Source organism: Anguilla rostrata, chromosome 5, assembly GCF_018555375.3.
Source record: "Anguilla rostrata isolate EN2019 chromosome 5, ASM1855537v3, whole genome shotgun sequence".
Classification (NCBI taxonomy): Eukaryota; Metazoa; Chordata; class Actinopteri; order Anguilliformes; family Anguillidae; genus Anguilla; species Anguilla rostrata.
In genome coordinates, this window is record NC_057937.1 from 15,115,778 (window position 1) to 15,137,861 (window position 22,084).

The 22,084-nt window shown below is 50.8% G+C and overlaps 1 protein-coding gene across 1 annotated transcript in view; it reads left to right on the top strand.

Annotated features, from left to right (window-relative positions):
- LOC135254803 (cilia- and flagella-associated protein 251-like) overlaps positions 1 to 21,375 on the top strand; it is an 82,832-nt gene extending 61,457 nt beyond the window's left edge. The window contains exon 4 of the mRNA XM_064335317.1: positions 21,162 to 21,375. Within this exon, the coding sequence (XP_064191387.1) occupies positions 21,162 to 21,203 (42 nt within the window). The 3' untranslated portion in view covers positions 21,204 to 21,375. The remainder of the gene's footprint in view (positions 1 to 21,161) is intronic.
- The last annotated feature ends 709 nt before the right edge of the window (positions 21,376 to 22,084 follow it).

Here is a 22,084-nt window from a genome sequence, read left to right on the forward strand (position 1 = left end):
TGGTGCGTGCGGTGTGTGTGTGTGTGTGTTGTGTGATCGTGTGCATGTCATGTAGATGGTGTGCCACTGTCTGCAGAGATGGCCGCTGGTGCCAGCTGGAATGCAGAATGGTGTGTTGTGTGCGTGCTGCACTGCATTACACACACATTAATAAGGACCTGCCCATCGACCGGAGAAGACATACAGACTTTTCTCTTCCCTCACATGATTCATTTAGCTAGCAGTCAGACACTGTTACCCAGAGCAGCCCAGCTCACAAGGCCATCCAGATACAGTACATAACTACATGTCATCAGAGCACTGCCAAATAAGGGCGTGGGTGTATAACAGGAATTAATACACTTGAGTTTGTCCCAAGGCGTGCCCTATCTGAGTGGTGATGTTAGCTTCCTTTCCCATGCAGTGTGATTCTGATCCAGACGCAGGGTTGAGGAGCGACAGTCGGGGGCGTTTGTGGCTGAACTGACCCCGCGGGCCTCTGCTGGAATGGGAGGCACCCAGCTGTGGCACACAGCGTGAGCTGCCACCGGCTTGAGTTGCATGCGTGTCAGCGCTGAGGTGGAGCTTGGCTTTCACTCATCCCCACAGATCATCGTTAACAAGGACAAACTGAGCGCTCGCTGCGCTGAGAGTTAGCAAGGGTGCCGTTAGCACTCACTGTCTACCTCTACAGGCCCTGTTCCTGCTTCCAGTGCTCTCCAGTGTGATTGGCTCCTGCTCTGTGTGTTCTCTATCCTGATTGGTCCCTGCTCTGTCTGTTTGCTACCCCGATGAATAATCGGAACTGTGCCATTATCGCTGTAGCTAATTTATACAGCTGTTGTTGAAGTGTAGTTCATTTAAAAGGGAACCGTTTCTTTAATGTCCTCTTTATCGTTAGCCTTCTCGTTACCGTGGAGATGGGCCTCGATGCCCCCTCCCCACAGCAGCAGGCAGGCCGGGCAGGGTCAGCCGTCGGCCACGCTGCCGTGAGACCCTTCGGACAGCAGGGGGTGCTGTCGGCCAATCTGCACGCACGCAAACGGATGGAAGCTCCTTTGATGGTCCCTGCAGCACGGAGAGAGAGGGGGCTGGGTGCACATAATTCTCGCTTCAATTTTGGAGCTGGACCCCGTCCCGAAAATGCACCCATACCATCAGCGCCAAGGCCCGTCCAGTGCGCAGATACCTCAGTGGTGAGGTCCCCTTAATATAGCGCAGCTGACAAGGTGGGGGAGGGGTAGTGGAGACAAAATCATACAAAGACATTCTACGGACACACTCGGACACACACCGAAAGCTCACTGCTTGGAGCGAAATGCAGAAATATCCTAGCGTGGGAATTCCCCGCACGCTCATTGTTCAGACGCTAATGGTGTACTTTAAGTGTAGCCTGTCAGATGCTATAGGTATTTTGCACACATGTCCCTAGAGCTGGGCAGATGAAGGACAGGTTTTTGTGTAGCTTATGAGGGCAAGTATCTTTGACTCCATAAAGATGGCCGTATAATCTTTCTGCCACACTTCGTCTCATTAAGGAAGCTGCTCCGTGTTCAAGGATTCCTGACACTATAGGCGGCATAAACACGCTGCGATATTAATGAGTTTTTAAGAATGCCCACAGGACCTTGTCGCGGTGCAAGCACATCAGCGTTTGCTTTTGAAAAACGGTCGCGCTTAATTACCCCATACTAATGAGGGGTGATTATGTTTCTAAGAGGTGCGTGAGCCGTTTTGGGAATTCGAACGCAGTGGTTAAACTCCAGCCTTTCCGAGTTTTTTTCAGCCGAGCAATCTCTGTCCCCCATCTTAAAACTTCAGAAGGGCTTTGCTTTAATTGCATTTGAACCAAAGGCTGTTAAGTATTTTAATAATAGAATTCTGAAGGGTATTTGGGATTGATGTGGCTCAAAGTTTTTTTTTTCGTGGCTGATGTCAGGTCATGTTCTCATACCATGAGAGTGAAGGACCAGCTCATGTGACATTAATAGATACTGGGTAGGTTGTGTTACTTTTGGATTCGCTCTGGCTGGAATGGGTTTTGTGTAGAAGTGAGCTGTGTGTTCATAGCAATGTAACCCAACAGAATGATGAGAATAGGCCATTCAGCCAACAATACTTGCCATTTTCCAACCGCTGAAGGGCACCTAGTGCTCTCTGATTACCTCAAAATTATATAGTATCTAGCACTGTTTCAAGCCTGGTCTTCTCTGGTCTTCTCTATAGCCCAATTACTTGGGCACACCTCAATGCCTCTTTACTTCAGATTGAGAAAGAGCCCAGTTAGAACCACGAGTGACTTCAGTTTATGCTTGTTTTTAGTGCGTTGTGTTTGGTAGCCGCTTTCCAGCGTCTCTTTGTGTTGTGGGAGTGCGATGAGCACAGGGAGGGTGAGGCTTGCTTTCGGAAGATCGTGTGAGCTGCTCAGTTTGAGCCTGGAGGGAGGACTGCGGTGGACTGCGTGGCAACTCCGGAGAATCCCGTCCGTAAACACAGCGTGCCGTCAGGCCGCTTAATCCCCTCCCGTTCCTCCCCAAACGCATACACTCCCCTGCCAGGTCCCAAAGTCCCTCCAAACGCACGCCGTTCAATGCCAGGTTCAATACCACCTCCAAAGGCTCACGGTTCTCTGCCAGGTCCAAACCCCTTCAAACGCGTGTTGTTTAATGCCGGGTCCAAAACCACCTCCAAACACACACAGTTCTGTACCTGGTCCCCACATCCCTCCAAATGCCCACGGTTCTGTACCAGGTCCAAAACCCCTCCAAGTGGTCACGGTTCTGTACCAGGTCCAGAATCCCTCCAAATGCACACGGTTCTGTGTACCAGGTCCAAAACTACCTCCACATGCACACTGTTGTGTTCCAGGTTCAAACCCCCCGCTCTCATCCCAGCCCTTCTACCTCATACTGTGCCAGACCTCGGCATTGCATTAGTGTGGTCCATGGCCATGGAACGCTAATCCTCCTGTGCGGCATCACACGCAGTTTCACATTTCAGTCCCATATCCTGATAACACCAACAAACCAGACCAGCGTAGAGAGGACCCGCGGCCCCATCGCCAGATTGCACGCGTCGCCCCCCGGACGAGGAGGTTCGCCTTCACGGCCCTCCACAGATGGTCCCGCGTCATAAACATCAAAACGCCGTTTCCCCTTACTTCGCGGGCTAATTGCTGCCGGAACAAAAGCTAACCCCAGAGCGGTTTGTTCTGCGTCTGTAGCGGTGGTGTGGTCAGGATACAGACCGCCGTGAACCTCAGACCTTCACCTGCTGAACCGCCTGGAGAAACTCACTGCACTTACTGCACAGTGCTCCCTGCTCTCTACTGAGCCCAGCCCATTATTACCCAGCTAAAGTGTCATTCCACAGTTCAGCTCTAATGGCCTTTTTAGCTGTCTGAATGGAAAAATCATATTTTCTCTAAGTCGTGAATAAAGAGCTAAAACATGTAATGTGATTTCAAATGTATTTCATTTGATTCAAATTTTTTTTTATCCTAAAAGAAACTAAGTTCTTATACTATCCTCTACAGGAGGATTTGTTAATGATCTTTTGAAAGCATATTTCTTTCGCACGAAACATGGTTTTTTACGCTTTAACCAATCAGTGTTCATTGATGGGCTGCCAGACAGAAGTATTCAGATATGACATGCTTTACATGAAAGGTACGTTTATATGGATTTTCAGTCTGTTGCTCCAGTCAAGCAAGCATACATCTTTGTCTGAAAGAACGCTTTGAATGTAAATAAAGAAAGAGGTTGCACTGGCTGATTAACCTGTGTAAATTCACACGCTCTGGTGGGTGTGTAGCTGCTTGGCGATGAGCGGAGGTTGTTGCTGCCGCTCATTGAAATGCATCGGTGGGACGGCGTGTTTGGCGATCCTCCTGCCCTCCCAGGTCTCCGGAGTGAGCCGGGGATCAGCCGGCTCATGAATATTTAATCAGCCCGATTAAATATGCCCTTTCTCTGCCCGCCCTCCGTTCCCGGGCAGCCCTCGACGGTCGCGTTTTCGTTTCCGTCGCGTGGGAACGGCGAAGCGCTCCGCTCAGACGCTCGCCCCGCAGGCCCTGGCCTTAAAATGGCTTCCGCAGGGCGGGGCATTCCGGGGCCTGCTGTCAGACCCATCCACAGGCCAGCCGAGCGTTTGGAAAGGAGCCAGGCTCAGAGGTGTCCCCCCTGATTCTCAGTCTTTAAAGTAGTCCCTTTTCGTGCGAATTTCATCATTGTGCCAATCAAATCGGCCCCTGAGAACAGAACAGTGTTCTTAACTTTGAAGAGGAAGGGAAAAAAAATCTTTTTTAAAAAATCTTCTGTTTTTATTTTAAATAGTCTCATTCCATTACGCCTGTATCCAGCTGTGTTTTCAACACCAGCCGTACGCTCATGAGGTGACTCTTACCCTTCTGCAAGTGGCGATGCCAGACCTTGTGTGATTTCTGCTGTGCCACTTGGTGATGCTTAACATGCCAAGATGGGAATTCCATCAATAGCCTTGCAGCGCAGCCCAATGACATTTTTGAAGTGGTGTGTGCTACGCAGGTCCTATTTAGGAACACAGCGTGAGACACAGCGTTGGGGGGCGTTTTTGGGTGCGTGTTCTGCCTGGTTCTGATCGAATCTGCCGACAGAACAATTTTGGAAAGTACTGGACAGAAACTTGGTTCGGTGCGTGCTGCTGAAGTTTAGTATCTGAAATTTTGCGGGTGTCTCAAGATGAGACCGATCGGGTCAGGGGACTCAGAACTTGTGACGGAAATCTTCATTTTGATTGGCTCAGTAACATTCCAAGGTTATTAAAATGACACAATTGCGCAATTCTTGCCTGGCGTCGCGGTTTCGGTCCAAACCCAGATTTCAGCTCGTCGGGCCTCAGGAGACGGACCCAGAATCGGAGGGCAGACTCTGGGGAGACGCAGGCTGTGCGTCTGGTCGTTGAGGCATCCCTAAAATGTCTCCCCGTGTCTTGTGACCACCTGCAGAATGCCAGCAGCCCTGGTACAGCATTGCTGGGATGGCGGCAGAGGAGGGAGGCTCTCCCGTTCGTTGGGCCTTCCCCTCACAAACAGCCCCCCCCTCCCCTCTCCCCCCCCAGCTTGGTGCTGAGTAAGCAGACGAGGATCAGAGAGGCCCTCTGACAGTGCTGTTCTGTGCCTGTTTACTCTCTGCCCTGCTACCACTGCCTCTGCTGAGAGCCTCCTTTTCACAGGAAAACACCCCGAGGCGAGGAAGACCTGGATTAGGAGGCACAATCCGTATGAGTCCACATCACGGGTGGCCAGCCGTGGTCCAGGAGGGCCACATCATCCGGTGGTTTTGGTTTTCACCCTCACCTTAGCCACCAGGTTAGACCAGAGGAGCTGCATGGCCAAAGAAACTGTAACCAGCTAATGTAATTCATTGAGCTCACGCTGCAACTCCCTGGGAGCAGGGTTAGCCTCCCTTGGTTTAGGAATAGCGCTACATGCAGTTATAAGAAGCCCTTATGCAGAGCAACTTACCTACGAGGTACACAAGTGCAATCAGCGAGTTGGTAAACGCAGCGATAGCTACAGGGAACGGTAGGTGACAGACAGAACAAAATGCATCCATTTGATTGCAGAATCACATTTCTTGTGTTGGGATGCTACTACAGTCAACACACCAATCAAAATGATTTCTGCGCATCTGTTGCCAGATGTTTTGTATGATTGGCGTCTCTACCGTCCCCCCCTTTTGGTATGTAGCCACTGATTAAGGGGATCGTGCTTCAGTTCTTCAGAAAACGGTGGCAGCCATTTTGGTCTCCTTTTTACCCTTCAACCTGGAATGAAATGTAAGAAAAAAGAACTATAAGGAAGTAGATTAACATTTGCACTGGACTAAAGGACAGTTTCCTCACTAATTTAACCCTTTCATCACTGATGGCTTCACTATGAGACTGCACTGGTGGCAGTGCTGCAGCCAGCCCAGAGAGGCTTATGGGAACTGCATATGCAGGGCCTTGCTGAACGATCGCATTGTAATGTAGACGGGGAGAGCAGTGAGACCGGGTTACTTTCTCTCACACACGGTCAGCAGCCCTGCTGGTTTGATGTCACCGGGGATAAATGAGTGGAATCGCATTGTAGTACAAGTTAACTGTGTGTCAATGTTTGTTTAGCAGTTGATCAGTGACATAGCACTTTTCCCAAACCCTTAATTCATTATAATCACAGTGGTCATTGAGTAGTTTTAATACATGGATAGGAAGGTGGGGGAGGACTGGCCTTTTTATTAATTTGTATATGGGTTTTTTTCCCCCCAAGCAAATGAGTTTGGATTGGAGCGGCCACCTCATTAAATTAGGAGCTAATTATTTCCCTGTTAGTTTCTCCTAACGAGCGGGGCGCTCCAGGCCTGCCGTTAATCACTCCCCAATCGCTGCAGTCCCCTGCTGCTGTGAGGCGCTGCGGGGGATGCTGACCACCAGATGGCGACCTTGAGCCGGGCCCCGTTTCCGCGAGCGGGCGGAGCCGAGGACGCTGGTGTTCTGTTCTGAACTCACCGCAGCCAATCCCCGTCGCTTCCTCGCTCACAGCTCCTCCCCCTCTTTCCGTCGTAAACTTTGAGTGTGTTTCCGGGCAGACGTGCCAGTGTGCTTTAGCTGGCAGTGGATGGGGGCTGCTTGGTCGTGACGGTGTTCGTCCCCTATGGACAGTACCGTGCCCTTTCGTTCGTGCTGCATTCGGTCCGCCCGAAGCGGATTGGTCTTGTCGAGAGCGCACACACACCTGCGTCGTGGTAACTGATCAGCACGCCCGTGCTCGAAGGCGTGTTCCCCTCCACGGTTCGGGGTCAGGTCCGGGAGCACACACCGAGAGAGCGAGTCTTTGAGCTTTGTTTGTCAGAGCACCGCAAGACTGAGAAAGAACCCGGTCAGCTGAAAAGTTGGCCTGCTGAGACCAGCAGCGAGCTGAAAAGCTGTCACTGGGTTTTACTTTTTTTTGTCTTTGTTCTTTTAGTTTGTTGTTTCAGTTTTAGTTTTTGCCCTGAACCCGTGAAGGTGTTTATTTAGTTGGTGTGGATCGATCTCTTTCTCTCTCCATGTGGCAACCAACGGTGCAAAACCTGGAACTGCCACATCTCCACACCCAGGGGTGTCACGCTGGTGTGTGACTGTCCGCTTAAAAGGGGTGGAGCAGTTTGAAAAGGTGAGACGCTGGTCCCGTGAGCTGATTTATGATTCGTTCAGACACGTGATGTCAGAGCATCCTGCTGTTGGTTTAGTGGGGATGCTGAGCAAGAGTGGACCATGAGCTGGCCCTGGAGACTCCCAGAGACTCCCCAACGCTTAGTAGATGCCTGGACTCATCTGTCCAACAGGTGGCGCATGTAGGTGGGGAGACAGCAGCAGAGTAGCACTCCTTTTCTCTCACTTCGAAACGACAGCTATGCCGAGGAAACAGCCGCGTTTGCAGCCAGCGTTCAGGGCTGAGAAGACGGAGCACTACAAAACAGGACTTTTCTGTGTTTGTTCCCGAGAGCGACCACTAGAGGGTGCCGGTGGCCCACCACCGTGGCCCCGGGGTGACAGGTGCCGCCGCCGCTGCCGCAGCGTCTCTGTTTCCGAAGCAGGGGCTGTGTCCCCTGCTCATGAATTAATCATCCATTGCCCATGCACCGCGGGTCCCGACTAATTGACTCAATACGCTGTCTGCTCCCGACTTCTTTGACGGGGATGCAGAGGGGCATTCTGGGTTTTGGCGGGTCAGATTAATGCAGCTCACAGGACGTCACGGCAGTGCCCACCCTGGTCCCCAGCACTCCCTCACTCAGTGCTGTTAAGTGCACCTGTACAGTGGTTCAATGGTAAAACCTTCACAAGCCTTCAGGCTTAATGTATTCATTTTCAGCTGGAAAATGCCAAATATCACTCACACACACACACACACACACAGAGACACACACGTGCATGTACAGACACACTCCTGTTTATAAGAAAGATGAGCAATCGCATACAGGCGGACACATGCATGTTTAAATATATACACACCTGTGTTTAACACACACACACACTCATGTACACGCACAGAAACCAAGCCTGCATCCAAAGACCAATCCGATAAAGTAATGAAGTGAGGATCATTCACCCTCCTCCTCGCCCATTGTTCCACCACTTAAAATTAGCGAGCGGATTCCCCCCCCCCCCCCCCCCCCCCGAGTCTCGCAGATGAATTCTGTGCCTCGCGGTCCATCGCGGGCTCCTTTCTTCATGCACACAAACAGTCTGGCTTTGGAGCGCTCCGGCGGGGGATTAGGTTGGCGCAGCGCGTTCCCGCCATCGCCTGGCAAAGGCCGCTTTGCCTCCGAGTGCATTAGGACAATTACCGCTCCAACTGGAGCTCGGCTTTATTTTGGGGCCGTCTCCCCGAGCCGGCCAGCCAGCCAGAGCAAACTTTCCATTATGCAAATTGCAGCGGGCTGCACAGATTGCACAGAGTTATTTCTCTTGGCTCCTCCGTTCGCTCTGCTTGGTCCCTTTTCCCGTCACTTTCGAAACGAGGGCCTGTTTCTGGAGCGGTCTTCGCCGAAACCGAGAAACCTTTCAGCGACTTGCGGGGGGAGGAGCTAACGAATGCCTCGGACTTGTCATTCGTCTGAAATTAGTTTTCACTTATCCTGTTAGGAATGCAGGGCGTTTGTTATTGTGTACAGAAAAGTAGCAGTAGAAGAACGCTAATGTACACAAGGGCTAGCCCCCACAAGTCCGCCGAGCTGTACCGTGGTTTGGTTAGCGTGTCGGATAGCTCGTCTGTCAAGAGCGCTCTTAGCAAAGGGTACACAGACGCATGCTTTCAGAGCAGCGGCGAAGGGTTAGGCGTTGTACAGGCCTGTCGGAGGGGAGAAGAAAAAGAGGCCATCATTCACTCGTTGGGAGAGGTGTGAGCGGCGGCGCGGAGGAAGCGCAGACGGAGCGAGGCCGCCTGTGTGGTCCCGACGCTGAGCGGCGAAGCCCCGGGGCGATCCATCACGCCGTGTCACGCGGCGCCGCCCCCCTTCGCTTTGTGCCCGTGCGAAACCGTGTCAGGGGCGGGCCGGGCGGGCTCGGTTAATGTCACCAGGTGCGAGGCGGGGCGCGCGCCGCTCTTCGACCTGTGTCGCCACGGCGACGCAAATGCAGCACAGTACGCACGTGTAGTAGATCATCCCTGTCGGGTTTGGGGGTAGAGCACGTTTTTATGTGTGCCTGGTTTTGAGTGGTCTCTTCCAATCCTTACGGAGTTGCAAAGGGATGTGATGTTTACTTGTTTACTTCACTGCATCCAGGAGCTGACATGGGCAATAAATCCTCTAGATTTGAATCCCTGACCTTTTGAAAATCCTGAAACAAAATGGTCTGTTGAACAATGAGCGTTTTGTTTCATAGGTGCAATTAGTGTTTGGTGGTGATTTGGGTCATTGAACATCAAGATGTGCTCTACAATCTACGATCATCAGTGCATATACAGAGGATGTCCTTTTGCCCCTATGCCCTTATTTTTCTCTACTATCTCAAGAGCTAGCCTACACCTGCTGTACTCTGGATAGAATCATCCGGAAGCACTGAGGTGTTAAGCGAGTCAGCGTTTTTTGGGTGCCTGCCGACTGCAGTCGGTGATAGAGGGGTCCCCGGCATATTGCAGCTGCCCCGCAGCCCCCCCCCCCAACCCCCCTGCACCAGCACAGCTCAGCCCCAGGATCCGGACACAGCTGGGGTAACTGGAGTCTGCCCGTGCATTGCCGAGATGAGGGTTTTTGTTTTTGGTTTCAGCCAATGTGTTGTTCCCAGTTGAGAGTGCCTGGTGAGTACGATGATTGAATGACTGGCACAGGGATTTGGGGTCCCACCCCTTTGCGTCGCCCCAGTCGGACCTTCAACCTTGCGGAATGGCACCCTCGTGACCTTAATCTCGAGAATGCGGGGAGAGAAAGTGTTGGCTGCGGTGTTTCCTGTGTGCGCCGTGCTCAACAAGGTTCTGCATTCGTACGGTGCGTTCGAGTACGCCGTTCTCCCTGTCGGCCACCTCGGCGGCCCTGCCGTTCGGACTGTATTTCACTGCCGTTTTGCTCTCAGAGCCCGAAAGCGTCCGAAAACGGTACTGCTAACTTCTCAGCACAGGTGTCCTGCTTCGCCTGAAAACACTCTAACCTCAATCTCCCCTAGATGTTTGATTTTTGAAGTCGCGCGGCTGCAGGAGCGTGGATGCTCCATGAAACCTGCGTGGCATGCGGGATCAGGGATTCCTTCCAGCACAAGGCTTTGCGTCGCATTCCGCAGGACCCTGGGTTACATCCCTCAGATTGTTGCCATTCCTGCAGATTATGTTCGCCTGATCGTGTTAACACGCAGGGACTCAATGCAATGCATGCATGACACACGGCTTCACGCTGAATTGAGTTAAAAGTAAAGAGAAGCAAAATCACCTAAAATGCGAATTAACGCAGTTGTGGATTCACTAAATGTTTATAGCAAAAGCAGCCGTCTCAGAATTTCTGGGAAACTCTTGACGGCTTCCTACTTCCTGCAGTCTTTGGCGGTTTTTGCCTCTGGTCTTCGAGAATACACGAGCACCGAGGCGCTTGCGGTTAAAGGAGAAGCCGTTGTGTGCTCTCTCAAACGAGAAATTCATGCGCCGACAAACTACAATTTTGTGACTTCTAAATTATTCAGAGCACCGCAGGACTTGCAGGCAAAAATAAACTTACAGTTCAAGTGATTTGTGAGACGCACAATGCTTTTTGGCAGATGTTTTGTGAACGTGGTAGAGTAGGGTAACGAGGGCGAAGAACTTCCATCGTAATTCCAGCAAGTCTTTGTGAATCCCTTGGAAAGTGACGGTTTTTTTTTCAGGAGGCTTCCTTTGAGGTTTCTCTGTGCCCTAATAGGTGCTTTGGGCAGTGCCTCCCAGATTTTGGGGCTTGGAAAGGGTTGAGTTGGGTCACGATGCAGCATGCAGGAAATAACTCACGGTGTATTCTACGTTTTCCATAAGCATTCATAGCAGTCTAAATGAAAACGTCTGTACTTGCATGCAGCACTAGTTGCTTTACCTACGGATGTTTTGACATAAAAACATTTTGCGTATTTTGGGAAGCGAGGATTGGAGAAAACCTTCACGCTTCATGCCACAGAATTCACTCGTTCTCTTCTCAGAGTGCTGTGTGCATTGTGTGGGACGGGCTGTTCTCTGTGCTGTGACTGGTTCAGTGCAGTCCTCGGTGATTCCTCAGGACCTGAAATTGGAAACGACAGAGATTCATCCAGGGGCAGTTCACTTATTAATTTCAATTCCTTCTGATTCAGAGCCTCGGAAATTAAAATGCTCCTCTGAAGTACTCTTCTGGTTATGGATATTGAATTTGCGGTGCTCTGAAATTACTATTGGGTTTGATAGGAATTCATAAGGTGTGCATGCGTGGAGTAGTGTCTCTATGCTTACCCTGCAGTAAGAGTGCGCTCATGTTCTGTCACCACAGGTTAACTATTTTAAGAACGACTGTTGTCAGCATATAGCACACAGACCATGCACTGTCCCGGGGGAAGTAGGGGTGAACATAACAACAAAAAGAATCCACCCAGAAACGGATAAAGGATGCAGAAGTGGCAGCCTCATGCGTTCTGAAACCGGTCTGCAGTCAAGCGGCTGCATGAGGGGCGACCTAAGCTAGGCTACATCTCTGGGCCGCTCCAAGGTGTAGTCAAGGTGACCTGAATGCAGCAAAGATGGAGCTCCCGCACACGTCGTTTCGAGGCCGGCCATCAATCAAAAGAATGACGTGGGTGACACGCGCTCAGGCGGAGTTCGGGCTGCTTTAGCCGAGTTTTCACACGCTAGCGTCGGCACAGGTACGAGCCCCCTGTGGGAACAATGGAATACGATAGGGAGGTGTGGACCGTGGAGGCAGTCTGTGGGACAGGAAGCTGTGTCAGGGACATCTCTGGTGTCAGCCCCGGGGGTCACATTCCTCCCGTGGCCGGGGAGGGGGGGGGTTTGGGTGCGGGGTGTGGATTCCGGAGCAGCTGGTGGAGGGAAGGGGTGGGGGGGGGAGCAGCTGCTCCACCTGGCAGGCGGGGGGCGCCGTGTGACGTCGCTCTCCGGGACTCTTTAAAGGGAAGTGTCGGTCTGCCGCCCCAGCTCTGGTTTGGACAGTCGAAGCAGCGAAGCCCCCTCTGCACGGTTCGCCTGAGGTTCCAGAAAAAGACTCCAGCGCCCAGCGCCCGCGGCGGTGTTCCCCCGCGCCGTACCGCACCGTACCCGCGCAGCCTGCCCGCCCCCCACCCCGGCTCCGGCTGCCTCTCCCGGGACATGAGCCACTAGCCCGCGCTGGCGATGCTGCGGCATTGCCCCATCCCCGGCTTTGCCACGGCCAGCCCCCGGAGGAAGATGCCCAAGGCCCCCGCGGAGAAGGAGAAGGCCCCCGCGGGCCGGGGCCGGAGCCCGGAACCCGACCCCGCGCCGGCCCGCGCCGCCGAGGCGGGCAAGGAGGCCCCGCCCCCACAGAAAGTGCTCAGAATCTTCAGCATCAACATCATCGCCCAGGGGCTGCCCTTCTGCCGCCGCAGGGTGAGTGAGCGAGCCCCGGCGGCGGGGGACGCTTACCGCCCGCCTCAAATGCCAGAGGTCGTCCCGCGCCCAGCCCGCCCCGCCGCTCCTCCCGAACCCCTTTCTGTCGGCCAATCGAGCGTTCTGCGACCGCGGTCACTTTAATAGCTTGTCGTCGTCGTTTTTACTTTGCTGTACGGACAGTATAATGTAAGGTGTTGTAACGTGCAGTATGATGTTGTAGCTGGTTGTCATGCCTCCTAGTTTGACATAACATTACTCTCTGATCTAGCCTATTCTTGGCTGTGAATAACTGCTACATAATGAGTATTATGCGTTATCGGACCTGCGTTTTGTAGTTGTTCCAATGACCTTCGGTTTGCGCTTATTGTACGTCGCTTTGGATAAAAGCGTCTGCCAAATAAATGTAATGTCTGAGGCCGGTCTTATGTTTTAAGGGTTTTGGGGGTTTGTTCGCTTCCTGTAAAGCAAGTAGAAAAGAGTCCTATGGTGGATTCCTTTGTTTCTCCTGCTGATTTTCCTGCTGGGCTGAAATGGGAAAAGGTTTTACGGACGTGTTTTTGTTGAAAGTAAACTGACGCAGAGGGTGGTAACTAAAATAGCACTGACCTCTATGACGTGAACGCCTGTTTTGAAGATGATCGCAAACACTCGCCCCTCCGATATCTCCCCGCTGTTGTCCACTTGCTTTCATAGCTTGCTGCATGTGACCTGTTCTGATTGGTCCTAACTTTGGTTTCATTGTGTATACAGATAAGGTCAAGAGACTGTATCTTTCCGAGAGGCCTTTTGTCTCTGAAATAAAGAGTTTTCTTTCTATCTGGAAAGTTTAATTATATATCTTAGCAACAAGGCCATTTCCTGTTGCAACTACTCATTTTTTTCAAGGGCAGTGCATTTTGACTTTAATTCCTTTTTATAAAAGGTACTTTTGAAGCACAATGTTTTGCTTTGGCTAAATATACCTGTGGAGCATAGGACCGGCTATCTACAGTAGTTTGTTCATAACATTCTTCTTTTTATGAGGTTGATTACTGCTTCTTAACCGTTTGGTATTTATCCATTTAATGTGTACTTGACTGTGCCACGCATGTTTTAACGTCTTATTTATGCTCCATAACAATTTCCCAAATGGCTATTCTATAAATGGGTCACAGTAATTAAGGTCCCAACAGTAATCTCTTTAAAGTGAGCGTTCATCACGTGAAATGGCTTTGGAATCATCGGCAGATCAGTGGAATGGAGTGAAATAAAACTGCAGTTCGGTTAAGAGGTTGGAACAGCTTGAAGTTATTCGGGGGAAACGTTCAGAAGAAGCTCCGTAGACTTGCGCTCGATTAGGGGCACCCACACGCTTTAGTCCGCTCTCTAGTGTTCGGAATTGCACTGTTTCTTCCCATTTGGTAAAAAGTTTGCTGTGTGATCTGTAATGCGTTCTTTGGCGCTGCCAGTGGCGGTGATATCGTGGTGCCAGCGCTGGTTAATATCGGCCTATGCCTGAAGACCCGGGCTCGGTCTCGCCCTCGCCGATGGCCGCGACGCGTGTCCGGAGCGTCCGCGGTCGCGTTCCGCCGGACGACGCGCGCCCGGCGCCTCCCCGCCGACCGCCGCCGCATCGCAGCTGACCTTAAAAAGACTGGCAGCGACACGCCTATTTATAGCAGGCACGGAGTATCGATTCGAATGAAAGCCAGCTGTTGCCCACTTAGATGGTACCCTACAGAGCTTATCTGTATTTAACCAGTCTGGGGCCTCTTTGCATCGAGCTTCGCATAGGAGGGCAATGCAATATTACACCTCGACAACTGCCCCGCATGGCTTATTTGTACCCGGACCTAAATTAAGCCATTTAATAGGGTAGGCGAAGGGGTGGAGGAGAATAAGAGAGTTTTGCTGTGTTGCAGAGATGCGTAAGGGGAAACCCCAGAGTACCGTTCCTTTTTTTAAAAAGCAAAACGCAGCCACCGCTCGTGCTGCAGTAATTGAGGCCTTATTTAGTGCTGCAGTGCACCACAGCAGAAGAGGGAAAAAATTGCACACTTATGGAAGCCCATCAGGGGGTTCCCCGGTTTCCACTTCTCGTTGAGCTTCTGCCAGGTGTAATTGGAGCTCCTCTTCCTGTCCTCTCAATCAGATGGTCCTCTTCTGTCGTTACACAGTCACTTTTATCGGTGAAATCACTTCAGGCCTGAGCGTGGTGAGGTGCCAGTAGGTACGTAGGGTGGTAGAGTCCCTGTCCACCAATGTGTGTTATGTCGTATGTGAGACAGTTAATTGCATTCCCATCATTTTACATGAATTTATGGATTGGGACTTCCATGGGTTTTTTAAATTTATTTTCAAAAAGACATCATTCAGAAAAGTGCCTGCCTAGCCGAAACAGGTAATTGTTATAAATTCCGGCTAACGGCATTTGCTAGCCGTTTTGGCAGGGGTTCACAGAAAGACCTTTACCAGTGAAGTGGAATTTTGAATTGTTCTCCCTTTGTGAGTGATTATGACTGTAGGCTTGCTCTGAATGGCTTCATTACCAAATGGCTTATATCGAAGGGCCATTCCATTGATGGAAGCCTATCGATCTGATGGGTTTTCCAGACCATTAGTGATGTAATCCACGCCAGAGGCATACTTTCCCAAATTATGCTTGCGTGTACATTTTCCCCTTCTTTTTATTTGGCCGTAGGTCTGCACTGTCGGGGCCGAAGCGATTTTTGGATTTACGCTTGTGCCTGTGCGGAATTGCCTCCTGTCAGTTCTACCCATAGACCGTATAACGGTTCTACCAGTCAGGCGAGCTTGACACGTTCAGCTAAAGCCAGCCTCTAAATACAGAAACACAGCAGTGCTGCATGCCTACGCAGGTAGGCCTATGTTTTGGTACATGAGAGAGACATGTATTGAGGCCGGAAAGCAAAGAAGGCTTTATTTGCGAGCTGCGTTTCGAGAGATGTTCACACACGTGCTCTAACACCGGGTTAGACTGGGGCGGGGTCTGGAACCTTGACTCCCGCAAAGGTCACCCGTGACAATTCATTTTACAGCACAGTAGCCTCTATTCTCCCATTTTCCTTAGGTGCCCAGATTCATGTTGCAGCGGGCCCGGACAATGGGTCGGTCTGTGGGGGCTGCCAACGCCGGTAGGGCATAACTCACTAAGAAATGCCACAGCAATCACCCTGCCTGATCGCACAGAAAGGAAAACTTCCAATCGACGGCGGCGGAGGCGGCGCGGAGAATAATGGAGTGGGAAATAAATGGGGGGGAAAGCTAGCAAATCCTGGTTCTCATCTCGCAGGGTGTCAGGACCGAGCGAGAGAGCGCCCGTCCTCCGATCAAACTCCGTCCAAAATAACCTTGGTTCAGTGCCCTGTGCGAAGATGGGGTACGCAAGTCTCTGACCCTGACACGGTGATTTAGGGGGCGGTGCCGGGCAGCGGGCCAACTACCACAAAACGTTCTGATAATATTGCTGCAATGTTATAACATCAGCGAAGGCCTTGGCCTTTGGTCAATTTACAGGATCCTGCCCGTCACAGGTAGTCCTTTCCCAGAGTCTCGATTGGCGTTTCGAATGACAGCTGTTTCCCCGCTTTTCTCGAGAATGCAGATTTGTTGGCGGCGGGGCGTTGAAATGCATTGTGGGTGTTTATTCCTGCGACAGTTGTAAGATTGCCTGGTTTCAACGCCGCAGGGCTGTTAATGGAGTGCAAACGGTCATGTCCCTGGGGTGTTCTGCGCTGTGGCTGGGGGTATTTAGGGGTATGGCCTTTTAAGCTAAGGTGAAATCTACAAACGCCTCTCAAAGGGCCTTGTGTGTGAGGAAGCTTGACCCTTCTCCACGATCCTGTAGTTGAGTGTAGCGCGTCTGATGCGGTATGATCCCTTTTATGGTGGTGTGCACCTTGCTGCAGAGACGGGGCCTTGCGAACATCAGTGTGTTGTTGGGGTCTGGTGGAATCTAGTGCGGCAGGAGCAGTAGGGTCTTGTAAACGTCAGCGTGCGAGTCGTTGCTCCAGAGCAGGGGAGTCTGGGAGTCGGGGCTGTGAGTGACAGCAGGCCTGCTTTGCCCCGCCCTCTCTGATCTCTGCAGTGATTCCGGTGCGTGATGAAGTGTTCTTCGTGAAACTCTTCCAGTGGTCACGCCAGCCCATGGAATGCTGTGTCTTTGGCACGCAGGGCTTTTCAGAATCTGCGCGTTACACTAATTCCCTTGCAGTGTGATAAAGATGACTATTTTTGCCATAAATATGCCAACTCGCCATAATTGCACAAAACAAATGTATGTCGTTCATAATTTTATTATGACACTTCCAACAAAAGCGGGGTGAAGTAAGCTAATATTTTGGCATTCTGATCAAAATGAATTTTTGCCACACAGGATAATAAAAAACCCTAGGAGAGATTTATGTTTCATTTACTCATGTTGCACGAGCTACAGTGGCGTAGGCAGAAATAAAACAATTGGCTCAATGAAAGAGGAGTAATCGTCTTGCTGTGGTTCAAGTCTGGGTCTCCGTTTGTTGTTTAAAAAAAACGGCCTTGGAACGTCTGCGTTTATAGAATGCAGTTTTGTTTCTGCATTTTGGCTGTCTCTGCGGGAAAAAAATGTGGAATCCTGCTTTTACGTGACCTCTGCCTTCTCTGTACAACCTAATTTTACTCTAGGTCTCAGGATACGGTTGTAACATGGTCATTTCGTAGGTGAGGTGCCACTAAGCAAGCTGTGTAACCGTTATTGCTTTTCTCCGTACCCACCTGTGTAAATAGGTATGTGTAATATGAGAGCTGTGTAAGTCACTGTTTGTGATATCAAACCAATAATGCAATGTAATCTGTTAATTTGCCATTTCTCTGGTGTAGTCCTCTTTGACTGTGTGCCTGTTGTGTGTGCCTGAGCTCATTTTACATTCTGCCTCCAGATGCCTGATCCAGGATCAGTTTGATTAGTGTTAATCTTCATTCCAAGAATGGGGGGGTAACTATAAATAATGGGGCTGAAATTGATCCAGAGTCAGTCCTTGAGGGTGGAAGGTATTCATCCATCATTTAATCCCTTGAATGCCTGGGCTCCCTGAGGCTTAGACAGAAGGAGAGCTAATGGCGGCCTGTCCTGTGACCTGCTTATTCACCTGCGCCCTTTGACCCGAAGCGTAGGTACCTGCTGGCTTTACATGCTCCAGGCTGCCAAGCTGCAGTGTGTGTGCGCGCGTGTGTGTGTGGGAGGGGTGTTTGTGCGTGTGGATGTCTGGTATTGAGTGCGGTATAGGTGTTGTACTGTGTGCTAATGTATTTGTATAAGTATGTGGTTGTGGTTTTGTGTGTGGGTGGTGTGTGTGTGTGTTGCTGGGGCAGAGACTCTAAAGCATACATTCACAAGGAGACGCTGGATTAGCCCTTGCTGTAGCATGCTCTGAGATGTAATTTGTCTGACTTTGCCCAAAAATTGCCTTTAGGATTACATTTGGGTGGTCGGTTCAGCATCGCAATGCCCGACTAGCTCCCTTCTCAAGCTCATGTTTAATTCCCCTACATCGGGGACCTCGCCTTCGCTTTTCCTTGAAAAAAATGGATAAATAAAGCTCTTATGTCATCGCTTGCCAAAATACCCAGCATCCCCCGGGCAGGATTAATATTTAAGAATACAACCATGTTTCTTTGTTCTTATTCATTTGTGCCTTTGGAACAAGGCTCTTTGTGGGTTGCCCAAATTTGTGCCGCTGCCCTACAGCATGGGGCCTTGGCCTACAACATGGAGCCCTGGCCTTCAACATGGAGGCCTGGCCCGCTCTGTGTGAGTGCTGGAGCCACACAAGGGCTTGGCAGCAGCAGGTGGCCTCAGTGAATGGAATAGATGGAATTTCTCCCCGTCTCGGAGGAACAATTGCCGTCGCGTTATTGGAGCTTTCATTGGCTGCGTTCAGTTCAGAATGCTTAACAGCACATTTTGTTTTTTGCTATATCCTTTTGCCAAATGGCATTTTAAATGAGTACTGTTGGCTAATTACTTTTTTGTTGTTCTTGTTGAAACATTCAGGTGAAAGCACTGACTGCATTTTTCTAAATGAGAAAAGTGTTCGTCTTACAAATATTGTACTTAGAATATGTGTGTATATACATAAAATTGTACATATTTTACGCCAGAAGGATTATGCTTTTTTCTTTTTATTCACGGAAAGATTCCACTGCTGCCATTAAAATCCCTCAGATCCGCAGAAAACATGCGGCTTCTGCCGGCTCGCTGGGAGCCTGGCTTTATAAATAGCCCTGGACTTGTATTGAATTTCCGGCGAAAACGTGCCAAAGAGAAGCCGTCTCCGTTCCCATGGTCGGAGCGGGGGATCCAGCTGTTGTGGGAGACGGTTATCTGCAGGGACTGTCTTCACCCTGCGCCTGAGACGTCCTCCAGGTTTGGGTCCGTGCCGGGGCCATACGGTTTGGTAACGCGATCCGGCCCAGCCCCTCTCAGCAATGTCCTCCGCATTCAGAAAAGCACCATTTGTCGCCGGGAAGATTAATCGCTCGATGAGCCTTCTTGCGAAGCCGAGTGTGCGGAACACGGATGCCGGAGATGACTTTTCCCTCGCAGAAACTTCAGTTTCTTCCAAAAGGGTGTGTTGGCTCCTGCAGCTGGCTAATCCTGCAAGCCGGTCTGTACTCCTGGACTGCAAAGCGCTGACTCACTCTTGCGCTTCGTGTCTTTAGCTTGTAGCCCGCCAGATCTGGGAAGAGAAAACGTAGGGGCTATCGAGCTCAGCAGTCTGACTCTTGGGTGTTTTTTTTTGACAGCTGATAAAGAGTACCTCCTGCTGTTTGTAGAGAGCGGTAGCAGAGATCTAAGAATATTGAGCTCTCCGTAGGGGACTTGGGCAGGACGATACCGCTCTGGGGCCTTTCGGATGGGGCGACGTGGCCGCTCGAAGGGTTTGGAAAGTGCTGTGGCACGGTGATTTGACACTGGGACCTGGGGCATTCTGCAGGGCCTTAGTCCTGGCCCAGTCCAGGGCTGGAACAGGGGCAAATTGCAGGGAGTCAGCATGTGTCCCCTTCGCTCGTATGTCACAAACAAGCTTCTCAGCTTACACTTCAAGCCCATTTCCAGGAGGTTTGGATAAAAGTGAATGCACTATTTTTACTGTGAAATACTCCCTTTCGCCTGGCTATCAAGTGTGCGGGGATTCAGCCTTGTGCTATTTAAGTAGGCTTCTGTATTTTGTTTATTAATCCACCAATGTACAACATTTAACCTTGATCTTTGTGTTCACTTTGAGTCTTGGACCTGTAGTGCGTGCGTTCACACAATAGTTTGTGCCTCTCCTCTCCCATGTCTGTCTCAGGCTATTCCTTTAGGCTGTCCCAGGTATACTTTTGGACCCCTTCTGCCAAGCCCACTTCTAGACTCCTGGTGGTCTGCCTCCTGCCCAGTTCTGGACCTTTCTTATAGTCTGCTTTCTTTAGTCCTGTTCTGTACCCTTTCTGTATTGCCCTAGACTGCTTCTGGACCCCTTCTGGCTTGACTTCAGCCATATTTTACAGTTTTTAGAGAATTTCTAAAACCTTGTAAAAGACTCCTATTGTCTGTGACTACAGTGCAGATAAGCTGCTTATTTCAATTTGATAACATAGCCTCACCTGTGGGTTTTGTAATCTGTGGATAACCAATCAAGATGTGCCATGCATTTGGTGCATTATGCGCCTTGTTTTGTGGGTATGGCTATCCATAGATTCACTCAGGAGCAGCCCTGGCACCTTGTTTTCCTGGAGTATTTAAACAACGACGCTTCTCTCCGGAGAAAACAGTAAAGCAAAGCAGAGGGACTGCAGTAGTCAAGGAACCCAAGGGCTATTTCTCTCAGAATCCGAAATCTCCAAAAAGCATAATTCTGTTGAGTTTCTCAGTGATCCATTAGCCACAGAACTGTAGGTCAGTAATTCTCAGTAATTGTAGCTCATCACTACTGTATGACGCACTCAAAGGCATCAGCGTGGTGACTGTAATGTACTGTAATGTAAAGGTTACTGTCTTCAGAGTTACTGTCATCTCATGGCTCTGTTCAGTGGTATGTTCACTTCCTTATGGATCTGAACAGGTTCTCCTATTGCACATGTACCTGAGAGCTGATGATTAACTCCAACCATATTCTGTTCTGATGGTATACTGGGTAGATTAGGATACTTTGGTCTTTTTGTTTTTGTTTGTTTTGCTGTTCTCCAGGTTTCCCTGGTGGTATTATTAGCCTAGCTAGTTAAGCAGCCTGCATTGCCTGTGGGGCAGTGCCAGTCTGGCATCACAAATGCCAAGGGCTGCATCTACACGCCCACGCCCAGCAGACTGGCACTGTGAAGGAGGTCTGAGAGGTCTCGTCTCAAACCGCCCGGTGGCATTCGAGCCCCAGCGGTCGCGCGGTCGAGAATGCGCCACGTGCGTATACTTAGGCTTACCTGATTGCGCCCCGGGGAAAGATTAAGCTTTAGTTCCAGCTGAAACATGAAGACGCGCTTCGTCAGCGGACTGTCCCATTCTATTTATCCAACTGTGAGTCATGTCCTTGACGGGGCCAGGCTGCAGTCCCAGCAGCCGGACGATTGTGTTTACACCCTGTGCCCTCTCCCACAGAGCAGTAATCTGGTCACCGGGCACACACCAAGCACCGCCTGAGTCATCACGGCGGCCTCCGGCGCACCTCGAATATGTCGTAAACAAGGTTCGTCCTCGAGGAAACGAGTAGCAGCTTTGAGGGTTGTGGCCTTGGTATAGCACATTCTTCTACACTGTATGTGAAGTAAATCCTCACATATTGTGAACCTGTGACGCATGCACACTGCTTTCATTTATGTATCACACCTTGGGGTGCTACATACTCTCTTGTCGAAATTTAGATGGGTTAATGGCCTTTTCTTGTTATCAAGCATGTTCTCACGTCACTGTGCTTTATAAAACAGTAATGTGCTTACGTTAGAGTTCTGAATTATGGAGGTTGTACGAATGTACACCCTGCCAGCTGCGCTGTGTCCTTTTAAAGAAAGCCCAGGGTGGGCCACGATGAGCCCTGGCTGTTGTTCGGATGGGCGACAGTTCAGCTCCCTTATAGCCTCTATTAATATCTTCAGTCAGGAAACTGCTCTCCTCAACTGTACAACCCAGTGGCCAGGAGGCGCCCTCGCTACATGTAGCTCGATTGCTGCCCACTGTAAAGAGCCCATAAAGGGAGGGATGCTTCAGGTCCGAGCCTCCATCCCTTCCCCTTCCCCTTGTCTTTCTCATGGAGGGGAGCGGCGCTGTTGTCCGTCGGCATGCCCCGCCCGCGTCTGGTCTCCGCCCCGCTCCGCCCAGCTCCTGGGAGAGGTGGGATTCCTGTTCCCTCCCTCGGCTCCAAATAACCCAGGGAAGGCATTCGCCCGGAGTTATTCTGAGCCTGTTCCATTCCCCAGCAGAGAGACTGGCTGGCCGGCCAGACAGCCAGCCGCTCAAGAGCCCAGCCAGGCCGCCTCTCTGAAATGAGGCGGGCGAGTGGGACGGATACTTTAAGCTTCTTCAGC